The sequence below is a fragment of the Pyrgilauda ruficollis genome, unplaced genomic scaffold, assembly GCF_017590135.1.
Source record: "Pyrgilauda ruficollis isolate IOZ18807 unplaced genomic scaffold, ASM1759013v1 scaffold57, whole genome shotgun sequence".
Classification (NCBI taxonomy): domain Eukaryota; kingdom Metazoa; phylum Chordata; class Aves; order Passeriformes; family Passeridae; genus Pyrgilauda; species Pyrgilauda ruficollis.
In genome coordinates, this window is record NW_024527377.1 from 3,361,154 (window position 1) to 3,374,753 (window position 13,600).

At 44.6% G+C, this 13,600-nt stretch overlaps 1 protein-coding gene across 1 annotated transcript in view; it reads right to left on the minus strand.

The window, feature by feature from the left end:
• Nucleotides 1-13,600, minus strand: part of RASGEF1C (RasGEF domain family member 1C) — a 72,224-nt gene that overhangs the window by 20,527 nt on the left and 38,097 nt on the right. The window contains exons 2-6 of the mRNA XM_041482095.1: nt 11,138-11,320; nt 9,411-9,533; nt 6,844-6,981; nt 2,188-2,400; nt 45-119 (exon numbers count right to left, since the gene is read on the minus strand). Of these exons, the coding sequence (XP_041338029.1) occupies nt 45-119; nt 2,188-2,400; nt 6,844-6,981; nt 9,411-9,533; nt 11,138-11,314 (726 nt within the window). The 5' untranslated portion in view covers nt 11,315-11,320. The remainder of the gene's footprint in view (nt 1-44; nt 120-2,187; nt 2,401-6,843; nt 6,982-9,410; nt 9,534-11,137; nt 11,321-13,600) is intronic.

Genomic DNA, 13,600 nt, shown 5'->3' on the forward strand with positions numbered 1-13,600 from the left:
AAGCTGTGGTCACAGGAGACACTTTGCATGTGGAGAAGCCATACCTTGGTGCCATCCAGAGGGTCCTTATGTACAAATGCCTGCACAAACTCCTCAGGTCCAATGTGACTTAGTCTTTCCTGTTGAGGGTAGGGGAGTGGGAAGAGAGAGGGAAAAATAAGAAAGCACCCCAGAATATCTTCTGTTTCTCTTGATAAAACAGCATCATTTTCTGTCAGCTCTGAGTGGTGCCACTGAACTGCAGACAGCCAACTAACGGACATTAAAATTCATAACAACAATTAGAACTATGTCAGCAGAAAGATGAAAATTAGAATAAATACATCTCATTACTGACAAGCCACAATAAGAATCCCCTCCACTGTGCTGGATGCACAGGGCTTCATCTGGGAGCCCACAGACATCAGTTCTGTTTGGTGCTCCCTCAGACCTGCTGTGGTCCAGCATCACTCAGCAGCCAGTTGTTTCCCAGCTGTTACAATGGCAGTAATGCTGTTATCTGGAGTCCACAGCAATCCTCTGCTAGCTGCCCACACAGGGCTCTGCCCTGGCTCCTGCCCACTGACCCTCAGGTGCTGCCCTGGGGTGATGGCTCTGGGTCACTGAGGATGCTCATGACACATTAAAGGCTTTGCTTACACTGGAGAGTGTCCCAGGCACTAAGCAAACCAAGAATAAATAAAGTATCCAAATCTCTCTTAGTAAGAGAGGCCACCTCCAGCAGCTCCTGGAAAAACATGGCAGCTCCAACACACTGACCTTCCTGCTAGACTTTTCACTCTCCTTAAATGTGTTTATTAGAAAAATAAATATTTTCAGTAGGTTGTAGGCCACAAAGGTATTTCAGAGGAGGTATTTTGTAATTCCTACAGTCAAAACTTAGAATACTCAAGCAACAATAAAATAAATGGTAATTCTGGTCAAGGGAAAATTTTATGTCTAGTCCTATGCTTTTTCTCTGGGCCTCTCACCTAAACACTGATAACTGTATAGGGCTCTTACTAATCAATAAATCTTTTAAATAAGTATCAAATAATTCTTACTAACAAATAAGCATCAGACAGTTTCAGTGCAGAGCACTTGATATATCAGACATAGCAATGAACAAGAAAGTAAAGAGAATTGATTACAGTACAGTGGAATTAAAATCTCTAGCTGCATCTGTTTTAAAAAGGCAGTGATGCCTCAGTTATAGGGAATTTCCCCTTGGAAGACAACTGCACTGTGGAAGAGGAAAAAAACAAAAGCAAGGCAAAACTCCATGCAAAAGGACTTCTATTCTCTGGCTTAAGTTACACAAAGCAAAGAGAGCCAAAGCTGCAGGTTCTGAAAATTATCCATTCCACTTCTTGACAAACAGAATATAAACTATCTTCAGAAATCCAAATTTCTGATTTCCTAACACTCACTGCAATCCACAGTGCATTTCATGTTTTGTTTTTCCATCCTTCCCCTGAAGGATGAGCAGAGGGAAGGAGGACAGGCAGCAGGGCACCAGAGCAACAAGAGATCTGCAGATGGCAGCAATGTTTTATGTTCTCTGTGCACACCCAGGAGGTCTGTGGGGAGCACCTGACCCTGGGAGAAGGGTGTGCAGCACAACAGCACAACCAAGGCTACAGCACTGCAATTTTTCACACAAGAGCCTGCTTGGGAGCAGAATGCAGCCCAGCACAGGGGGAACAGCAGCAATTTGTGGGGGTGGTATCTGCACACCCTTATACGTCCATGCACAAAATCCCAAAGGGAAGAATGAAAGGCACATCAGACAACCCACTGCTTTGTATATCTGGAGAAATGGATTTGAACTGCTAAAATTTCTTCCAAATTTATAAAAGGGTTAATGACCAGCCATTTCAACAGCAGCTGCAGAGCTTGTGGGGCTCTGAGCACCTTATAGAAGTGACATTCCTGGGACTTGACTTTTCTGGGATAGGACTGTCATTTCACAAATTAGCAAGCTGAAGTGCAGTGACCTGCTCCAAGCTGCACAGGGACACTCTGATATATAGTTTTCTTCTCAAACATCTCTTAACCCATCAAACCCTGCCTCATGCTGCAGTGCTGATACAGCAGGGGATATGCTGCAGCAGTGCAGACATTTTTTGGTTATGTCTGGAATACTTAGCAGCTGATGGCTTAAAATAACATCTCTGGCTGCAGAAGTTGGGAACCATTCCCACTTACCAGCTCCACATGTGTCAGCTGCTGAGCCAGGGTGTAAGGGTCACTGCAGACGCTCAGGATTTCTCTCTGAATTGATGGAGGTTTAGTTTTAAAGGCAACCAGCTTATCAGAGACAGCAGTACTGATCTTGACAATCCCTTCTTGCCCATGGCTGAGGGTTGCAAGCTTCTGATTCAGGGCTTGCAAAAGCTGATTCATCTTTTTCCAGTAAGCCTGAAGAGACAGGGAGAGAAACATAAGCCACCCAGAAAACTTGACATTGGAGTGGTTTTTTGTGCTGGATTTTCCTTTCTGCAAAATACTCCTAAGCCAGCAACAGGTTACCATTTTATTTCCAACAAGCCTATTTCAGAATAACCAGTTGGCTTAATTACAATTCTGTGCTCTGGACACAGAGACTGCAGTCAAGAGAAGAGGCAGGCAGGACTGGTGGGTTGGGCTGGCACTGATACTCCAGATTCCTGCCAACATCAGGTTCAAAGGAGAGGCAATGCTACCACAAGAGTTACTGCAGCTTTCTGGAGCACAGCAGCTTTTGGTACCTATCTTTTATGTCAGCTACATTTTGGCTGAGAACTCTACCTGTTAATGCTGCTTTGTCAACCCTTATTTATTAGGAACAAGAAATGTTTCTAATGCTATTTTCTCCATCCTTTTGACCTGAATGCAGAAGAAGCTCACAGCTGCTTGCTATCCAGCTGGAGTGGCTGGAGCATTGTGTAGCTTTGAGTATTTAATATCCAAATGTTAATTGCTACTGAAAGAAGCTCATATTGTATTCCAAGCACAGCCATGTGCTCAGCAGGATCATCATTACCAACTTGCCCAGGTTGTTCTCAGAGCTGGAATAACTCTTTACAGACAATGAGTGGAGTCTGTGGCCATGGAGGATGGGCAGAAAGAAATTACTTCAACTGCTCATGACTGACAGATGCAGACATCACAAAACTGAGATAACAGAACTGGTGGGTGGGTTCTAAGGGTAAGGTTAATTGGAAATGTCCTTGGCTAGACTGTGCCTCACCACAAAGAACAACACACACCTATGTCATGTCCCAAGCTGGATGCAGCTCAAGTGAGCCTTTGGGAAGTAATCCCATGGTTTAGATCCAACCCTTGTCTTCAGAGTTTTGTAGGCTGTAGATAGTCTTCAGTGTTAGGCATTGACAGCATTCCTGTTTTAAGTGTTCAAGGAACCAGAAACCAGAGTCAGTGCTCGTCTCAGCTGCACAGAATCCAATCTGCACATTGGAGAAAGCACCTCCTCCTACTTCACAGTGAAGAGTAACTTCTCCCACCTACTCTGTCTTCATGGCAGGGTAGGAGAGGCTGGAGACCTTTAAAACATCCCAAGTGCTTCAACTTTTGCCAGAACACTTAGTAACTTTGATGCAGCTTTTCTAAGAAAAGGTTTCATTGCTCTCTTGGACTCACATTGCTCTCCTTTCACTAAGGAAGATGCTCTCTAGAGCTGGGCTAGAGCATGCACCAGATGAGCAGGATAAGTCAGGCTCTTTTTTGTGAAACAGAGCTGTTCAATCTGAAATGAAGCAAGTACCCAGAAGGCAGGAGGCATGTATCTTGGAGAATGACAACACAAAATGTATTTGGAATGAAATCCCAAAGGTAGAATGAAAATTGACTGAGGAAAACCCCACTCCTTCAGTTTTTGTTACTGATGTATATTAGCTCCAAGAAAAGCCTTCATGTAAATCCTCATGTCAACAGATGGTCACACTTTTGACTAACAAAGACTGTTCTGGACCCAAACTACTGACCACCATCTAAATATTTCTCTGTTTTACATCCAGGTGTGTTTGCAAACCTCAGCTTATGAAGCTCTGTGAACACAGTGTGATTTTTTAGTGAAAACTCAAATAGTGACATATTTGGCATTTTGTGAACTTATTTTGTAAATGGGAAACTCAGTTTTTTGGGGATGGGGGGACAGCACTGAAAGCCAAGCCTTCTAATGAATAAAAAACATCTGGCTAAAAGACTTGGCTGTAAACCCAGCTCCTCTTTCCAAAAGGAGTTTGGATGAAAAATCTTGGACCAGACTTGTCTATGCATTATCAAATTCTTCATAGTTTAGCCAAAAAGTCAAAAAGCTGCATAAAATTGCTTGAAAGACATGCATATTAGCCAGTCTTTCAATAAATCTTTATCAAGAGATCTAGTTTCACCTCACTTTGTAGGGAATATGGCACAAAAAATAGACACAGACAACAGTAAACAAAGACTCAGGTAAGCCAAACACCTAATAAAGAATGAAGAAAAAAAAAAAAAAGAGACACACTTAAAGGACACAAACAATTACACAGAAATCAGAGCTCTTGAAGAGACTCACTGGAAATCAGTTGGGTGCACCCTTGCTTAGAAAGCTTTTCTGTACACTTTGAGAGAGAAACTGTAAAAAATAAAAAATCCTGCTTTTGTCCTTCTAAAAGCCTTTCCTGCCTTCTTTAAACTACATCCACTAACTGAAAACAACATTGTTCATTACCTTCAACGTGCTGGTAATTATCTTGCCACAAAGTGACCCCCCACGGTACAGGGGCTGCATGCTGGACTTATCAACCAATTTCACTTCACTGCCACATTAACAGTCAAAAGAAGCACACTACTGTTTAATATTTAAAGAAAATGTTTCGTTCTTAACTAGGAAAGTTCCTCTGAAGACAGCAGGCCTCAGCAGGTGGCTTAGGAGCTCAAATTTTAATTAAAATTTCTAACTCTAAATGCAAATCACAGCACTTACGAAGAAATGCTTCTCAGCATGGACACCTTTATAAGCACATCACAGCCTTTAGAAAGTGGACTCTACAAAGAACAGGAGCAGACACTGCAGGGGAAAATCCTGCACTGACCTACATGGACTGGATGACATCACAAATCTTTCAGTCTTTAACTTCTGTGGCTCACAATGGGAACAAGTTTCTTCCAAAAAACTAATGGTCACCATCACTCTTCTGTGCTGTCCCTTAAAAAAAAGGAAATTTGCATTCGGAGGATATGAGCTGTTTCTTAAATTAATTATTGATTTTGCCCAGGCATAATCACTTGCAATTACAGTGCCTAGTAATATCTGAAAACAGTGATTTGAAACTAATGTAGTCTGAGGCCCCCCAGGGCACCCACAAAGATTTGTACACAGCTGTGCACGCTCCGGAGCAAAGGTGGGCAGTGCTTGTTCAGGTTAGGCAAATAAACCAGAAAGTTGATTTGCAGCATTTATGATTCTTCACCAGGGCAACTACTGCTGTTAAAGAGCACAAGCTAAGTCCTTGCTCTCCACCCTTTGGGTCCTTCTCTCCAGTGGCACAACTCTGGAGGGTCTGCATGGGTTTCCCTCACTTCTGATGCTGAAGGGCTGCAAGGTGCCTTTGGCTGGGGCTGGCCAGGAGCAACTTCATTGCCTCTTTCCCTTTAAGGAATTCTACTACTCTGGTTAACGGAACTCAAGCCACTTTGGCTCTGAGTTTTTTTGTTGCCTTCACCTCCACTGTGTCTCACAGCTTCCCTGTCCTACCCCTTCTCTCCCACGGGCTGCCCAGCACAGGCAGTCAATCCATGCCAGCCTACAGCTCCCTGAAGTGCTAGACATGATGCCAGCCCAGTCCAAGAGCAGCTGTTTCCATTTATGACATATTTCATGGGCAGAGAAGAGCCCAATTTAATTTTTACTTGTGCTGCAGCCCCGCTAATTCCTTCTGTCCTCTCTGATCCTCATGGGTATGTTCTTGGTGTTCTACTGGACTGAACTCCTCTGTGGCTCGAGGCCAGGCCTTCATGTAGCCCGTGGAACTGAATTTTTCCACATCCCATGGTTAACCTAGAAGTAATTACAGACTCTCAGTGTACTATTTGCTTATTATTTTCATGAACTTTGTGGTCTTTTTAATGTTTCTGAATTAATTTATGGGGCTCACCCACCTGAATTTGCAAGCAGGTCTCCCAGAGGCTCCATTCACTGTGACCCACTGTGCCACACACAGAGCTCACATATTGGAACTCAGGACCATACAGACCTCCAGCCTGAGTCTGTGCTCAGCAGGCCACACACTGCTGTCTTCTGCCACTTCCATGCTCCCAGACAAGCTACATGTCCACTAACATTAGTATTTTCTTGGAATATAAAAACTTAGATCCAGAGAAGCTGTGGATGCTCCACCCTTGGAAGTGCTGAAGGCCAGGTTGAACAGGGCTTGGAGAGCCTGGTGTAGAGGAAGGTGTCCCTGCCCGTGGCAGGGATGTAGAACAAGATGGTCTTTAAGGTCCCTTCCAACCCAAAGCAGCCTGTGATTCTATGATTCTAACTTGGGAGATCACAGCTCTGCTGCTATTTGAATTGTCACCAGCACATTCAGTCTATGCTATGCCTTCAAATATTCCTTCTATAAAATGGGAATGCTATTATCCTACAATTCCACGTGCAGGAGATAAATTCCAATGCTCACTGCTCCAGGAGCACCTAAAGAGAGATGTGACTTTCAGAGAAGATACTACAGGTTTTTACATTATTAGAGAAAAAAACCTCTGGGAGTATCCAGGAAGAGGCATGGAACAGAATGCAGGAAAAATAGGAAAAGAAGGAACCAAGTGGGAAAATGAGCTTAATGTATCAGCAGAACATGCCAAGTCAGGCATCCTCACCTCATCACATGGGGCTATCCTGTGAATCATGTCTTTGAGATGCCCAATCATCCGCTCTTCCTGGAAGTCATACGGGAATGTCTCTGTCCACTCTGTCAGCAACTGTAAGATTTTGGGTCCAAATTTTCTGATTCGAGCCTGAAATGAAAACCATTTAATGAGGACAGGGACTGAAACATGTTTACTCATTAAAGTCTCTGTGTGTGTGTGTCACTGAACATGGGGCCAGGTTTTCAAAGAAGGCATTTGTGTTGCACCTGCAAAACCTGCACACATGCATACAAAGAGTGTGGTGCACAAAATAATACATTTTGGCATGCAAAATGTACCAGAACTCAGGTGCATGCACAACTGCCTGTTTTACATGCAGATTTAAGTATTCTGCACATGCAATTGGCCTGTTTAAGGTTGGATGGACATTTTGTTGGTGCAACCTTTATACCTTTTTTTAAAACATCTGGCCCTTTTGCTGATTCAAACTATTTGTTCTTCCCTTTTGTACTCACAACCCTTCTATGTTTTCATCCTTCTCTGAAAAACTGCAATGACTTTCTTGACCATCAAAGAGGTTTTTTTGCTCCTTTGCTTTCTGGCTGTATGAAAAAAACTGCTTCACTAAGTGCCACCAGTGGCAGATGCACAATGAAGAAAAAGATGAACAGAACAGCAGCACTTTTGTAACTTTACCTGGGCTGCTGGTAGTGTTGCTCTCTTCCCACATGAGCTCAAGGTCGTGATGGAACAAGGACACTCACACAGCATACAGCTGCTGCCCACTTCTGGTGGAGATTCACCTGAGGATGTGGCAGTGGAAATAGTCGGGATGGGGCAAGGAGGGAAATGCAGGGAATGGCACAACTATGCATTAGTGTTATCTCAAAAGACAGCCAGTGTGGCTACTCCCAAAGCTTTCAGCCTCCGTTATGTGAAAAGGAAATGGTGTTAAAAAACAAACTGCATTTTTATTTACAGAAAACACAGACCAAAACAAGCAGCCTTCTTCTGCATCCCCACGTACTGCAGCTGAAGTGTACCCTGCAATCAGGAAAAATTATACTCTTAAGCTCCCTGGCTCTTTGTTTTTCAACCAAGGTGGTCAAAATGCATATTTCAGCTTTCCACCAACAACAGGTTTCAATGAACCACATCTCTAAAAATAACTGCTGTCAGCTAGCATTAAGCTCAGGCTCAAAGACCAGCAGGTGGCTGCTAAAGGGAAAGCTTTATTGGAAACTACAAAGGTCTGGGGAGACATTTGCTCCAGCTGTGTAAACTGCATTACGAATTGATGGAGAGGACTTTGTGCAAGTCACAGGGCATGGGATGGGAGGCTGCTTGTGTACAAAGTTTCAGAATCAGCCCCGCTCTCAGGAACACAAAATCAGCCGTGTCCCACCAGCCCTGTGTTGCTACAAAACCCAGAAGAACTCCAGGCAGATAAGAAGTTTTCATAATAAGACAGTGGTTTTATTTTCTTGTAAGTTTAATGAGCAGCAAAGAATCTCACACCTTTAGAAAACTTGTTTTGCATGGTTTACCCCATACAAATATTTCTATTAACACTGGAGTCTGGGACTGCTGAGCATTCTGGAGAATGACTCTCCACAGAGAAGGCAGAGCTCCTGCTACTCATGGAACCAGCTGCCTGTGCAAAAACAAGCACATGGTCTGATGTTGGTGACTCAGTATTTGATGCCAAACTCACAGTTTCAAAGATGGAAAGCCTGATATTGAAAACCATTTCTGGAAATTTCCAACAAATGCATGTTCTGAGCCTCTCCACTGCTCTGAAGGTGCATCTCCTGCTGCAGATAACATACCAAACAAGCATTCATCAATGCAGCAAGGAGAGCCTGGGCAGAACCCAGCACTGAGCAGCATCCAGTGGGACCCATCACCTCTGCACTGTCTGTGGCACTGCCAGAGGATGCACATGTGTTCCTACACACTGTACCAAACTGCACAGTCCCTGAGGCAAAGTGGGAAGAGTGCTGAGGCAGGAACAGCTTGGATTTTCTCATTCTGTTCACCTGTGAGGCCCCTGCTGCTGCTCCTGCCCATTCCTGGTGCTCCACTGGTGCTGCTCTGAGGGCAGAGGGTGGTGGGCACCTGCCCCCTGTTACACAGTGCTCAAAGTGGCAGGGAAGGCCAAGGGGAAATATTACTGTACCAGGAGCAAGAAAGCAAAGGGGCAAAGACATTAAGTAAAAATGGGAGAGAGAGTGGTGTGTGGACATCTGCACTCGACAGTGTGTGAGGGTTGTGTCCTACCTCCTTGCATCCCGCAGGCTTCCCCAGAGCCTTAAAGAAGTTAAGAAGGAAAATCACCTGGGAAGACTGAGACAGGGGGAAAGGGAAAATCAGAAGAAGATTTGAAGTAACTACTGCCTGAAGCACTGCTCTCAGACCTGGATACCAGGATGCCTCCATGGCAGGATCTCAGTGGCAAATACTTTATGAGAAAGATTCCTTCAATCTAAAGAGAGGCAAGGGAAACACACCAGAGTCCCAGAATCCTCTCCCCATTGAAAACACCTCACATGTTTCTGCTGTAAACATAAACTAACCTTGTCCAGCACGGGGTCATCCAGCCGCTGCTGCTCAATGCACTTGTGACAAACCCGGGACAAAAGCTCATGGGGTTCGATGAAGAGTCTGGAACTCAGCAGGAATGTAAAGATATAGGCTTTCTGCAGGACAAAGACAAGGAGACCTGCTGTAAGCAGCCACACAGTGGGTAGTATTGACTGTAAAAGCCCTGAACTTCACAGCTTTTCCATTTCTACTTGGCAAGACCTTTTTATCTAAAAGACATAATTCCTGACCATGGAATTGGCTACACTGGGCACAGGAGGCAGCAGCATCTCCTTCCTCCATAGCATCCACTTCCAGCCCTTGGTTGCCTAAACCCTGGGCAAACATCCAGTGAAGAGAGCGTGCAGGAGCAAGGCCAGGTACAGGAGACAGCCCAACCAGGATGCTGGAGACAGGAAAGCTAAAAGGGCAGGAACCTCTCTGTTGTACTGGGCTGGGAGCTGCAGACACCTCCACATCAGCCACATCTTGCTATTGCCCTGCAGATATCACCCAGCCTATTTTAAGCAATATTTAATTTATTCTATTAACTCCCCAAATTTCATTTCTATCAGCCAAGTCATATCACATGCAGTTCCACATCTGTGAAGCTGTGGGAAGCAGGTCTGCAGGATAAATCCTTGGATTATTCAAATTATTCCAGCAGTGAATTTAAAATACATGCATAAAGTCTTAGTTGTTGCATCCTGACCCCTCCTTGCATCCTTGCACCTGAATTATCTCTTTTCCACCAGCCCTAGCCCTGCTCCCAAGCAGCAGGTATAATATTACATATCATGCATTGCCTAATGAAAATCTCACAGCCTGATCTGCCCATTACCTATTTTTATTGCCTTTCTGTTCCTTTTTTTTTTTTTTCTAAAGTTGAGATGCTTCTTTATTACTTATTTTTAGCTGATCAGAAACTGAGCTCCGGGTAATTTAAAACATGCTGCCTGCTCTGCATTGATAACTTTCCCAGTCTCCTCAAGTACCCAGAAGTCAATGCTCCTCTGTGCTTTGAAATACAAGCCATGGAGATATATTAGCACTTAAAAGTCTTCCAGTCAAACTCTGAATTCCACTGAGGATGTACAAAATCCAGTGAAGTCAATAGCTTGCAGGACAATAAACCTGCTTCCAGTTTAGATCTTCACACTCGTGGTGAGGAAACACTTAATTTCCACTGACGAAGCAAGGATTAGGATCTGGACTATGCTGTGCAGTGACTGCAAAGTTGTGAATACAATACACGTAAATTACAAACCCACCAGAAGAAGCATCTTTGTCATCACCAAGGGAATGCTCTGTACATACAGGCAAACCTGGATGACTTCAGCAGCCACTGAAATTCAGCTAATTTAATGCCAGTTCAGACTTGGGAGTTTTTTGCTTCAGTTTTCCTCTAAACCTCTCTGGGAAGCGCTGCTATTTTTGAAAAGCTCCAACTGCTACATCACTAATTCATCACCACGACAGCTCCCCCAACCCTGTTCTCTTATTTAAAGGCAGTATCATCTTTGGGATCTGCTTCTTCATGGGAACAATTATAGAGCAGTGAAACAGCATTTAAAGCAATGCATCAATTTACCAAGCTTTAATTGTATGCAGCTTTTAAATGAGCCCTCTTAATTCAAAATTTAACACATTTGCACTTTTGCATAAAGTGCTGCCCCAATTCATCAAAATTAAACCATTTATTATACTGTGAATTGCTCACTTCAGGGTAGTAATCAGTGGTAGGTATCAGATGCTGGATCAGAGCATCCAGAGATGCTGAGGTAAGGTTTCCATCCTGGAAGATCAGTCCTCCTTGTTCACCTTCTTTTGAAGTATGTAGATGAGGGCTGAAGCCACATGGGGTAAACATGCTGGTAGAACTCAGCGTTTGGGGCATGCCTTCCTGCAACAGAGACAGGGACAACATCCATCAGATCCACAGCCACTCTGTCTTCTGGCTCATTTGAACAACACAGCCACTAATGAGAGCTTCCTATGCACAAAATTAACATGATCCTTTCTTGATAACCTCCACATCTCTTCCACTGCTGGCACTGGCAGATCACTCCTGCAATGGGCAGTACACAGAAAATGGAACATTTTGATTTATGCTTTTGGGCCAGAAAGTGATGGCAGCTACTTTGGGCTCCCCCCAGTCAAGAGTGGCTGTGATGATTCCCTTTTCACTGCCACCTCTGGTCAGGCCCACACAGGAGAGGAGAGAGACTTGGGACTTAAACCTCGGCAGGTTCCCGAACAGGATGAAGCAGTTTGTTTGAACCTCTGCCCTCCTGAGAATGAGGCAGGGAGAATTTAGGGTGTGCAGGAGAGAAAAGGGGTGCCATCTAGAGCTTACTTGGGATGGACCTTGGAGAATGCCAGTGGCTCCCCTGGGACAGCAGAGGTGTCAGAGTGAGCGAGGAGATAGGAGCAGGACCAAAGGCAGCTGGGGGAGGATGGAAAAATGAAGGGAGTTGGAGGAAACAGAATGTGGGAGCTGATGAAGAGATTAAATAGCAAGGAAAAGAGAAATGAGGAAGAGTGAGAAGGCAGACATCTGAACTATATTTGGAACCCAAAGTTAGTCAGTCCTAGATCTATACTTAGGTACTAAATAAATGTTTCAAAGAAATTCCATGCACTCATCGCCTGCACTAGAGCTGCTCAGTCCTCAGCACTTCTGAAAAGGAGGCCAGGCACACTCTGAGCACATAGCCCAGATTCAAATCCCTGTATTTCAGTTATTTGGGTTTTTCAGGTTGCATTCTAGGTTTCATCTTGATTTTGTGGTTTACAATCAGCTTTGAATGTTCCTCTTGTTGAGCAAAGTTGTTTCGTTTTTGAATTGCTGCAGAGGGATAAGAGATTTTGCCCTCAGAGCTTTAAAGCATCTCCAGCTGCCTCTGAAATCCCTCCTGGAAGCTGCTCCTCTCTCAGCTAGAGGCAGCATTATAGGACATGGATGGGAAAAGAACAGTGTGTGCTCCCTTCCAGGTCTGCAAATGCATCGTCCAGAGCAAGGGACCCCTCTGTGACCTGACTAGTTGTTTTCATGTTTGATTTTACCTCATAAAAGGGAGGATAGGAAAGAGATAAGAGAAGAGCACCAGAGCCAAGCAAGACCTGCACCCTGTGCCCTGCTGAGCCAGCACTGACCTCCCATGGCAGAAGGCCCAGGGCCACGGTGACAGCGCTGCCAGGGCTTGGGCACACACAGCCAGCAGACACACCTTGGGGTTTAGTACATTCCTCTGCCCTTTTCTGTATTCTGTTCCCTCTGCTTTTCTGCCTCTTTACTATCCCATACCATTTCAAAAGCTGACCCATGGATTTGGCATAGAATTTAGAGTTTTCCTTTCTCCCCCATGGATATCAGCAGCTGTGCTGTGCCCCAGGCAGTCAGCTCAGCCTCAGCTCCAGGTACAGCTTCTTGAGCTCACTCCTGCAAAAAACCCTTCCCTGCCTGGCACAGCCCATCTACTCCCCCAGCTCAGAGCCACCCTGGGCCACCGAGGAGAAGGGAATCATTCCTGCAAGCCAGGCAGGGTGGGAAGCCCTGGGAGAGGCTGGAGCTGCGTCCCAGCTCCGTGGGAGATCAGGCTTTACAAGCCAAACTTGGGTGACTTCATCCTTCAAAGGAGGGAGCGTTCCCTGGAGCCAGCAGTTCCACCCCTTATCTCCTTCTGGGAGGCTCACACAGGCTGTCTCTGGGATTTGCAACCAACAAAAAGGAACCAAAATGTCAAACCTGACCAATTCCTGCCTTGACTGAAAAATAAACTAGATGTTGGATTTTAGTTTAAGGACCTGAATATGTAAATGCCATCCCAGCCAGGATGGAAGTTGAAGCATCTAGTCCTAATGAATGTGCAGATGTGCCTGTTAATAAAGCTCTGAGAGCAAGTAATTGCTGCTTTTTGAAGCACATAGCTCAGACTCTGTGTAGTAAATGGGAAGGACTGCCAAATCCCATTTGTTACCTCTAACACGCTCTATGTTATGGCTTGTTTCTATGGCAATAATCCCAAAAAGGATTTCATGTCCACATAGATCAAGAAATAAATCTCATGGACATACAGCTGTCTAGATGAGGAAAAGAAAAAGTTAGAACAGCTGTGAACTTACAGGACACATCCTGGCTGCAGCATAAAACAGAACTCACAACTAATGATTTATTCGGTGC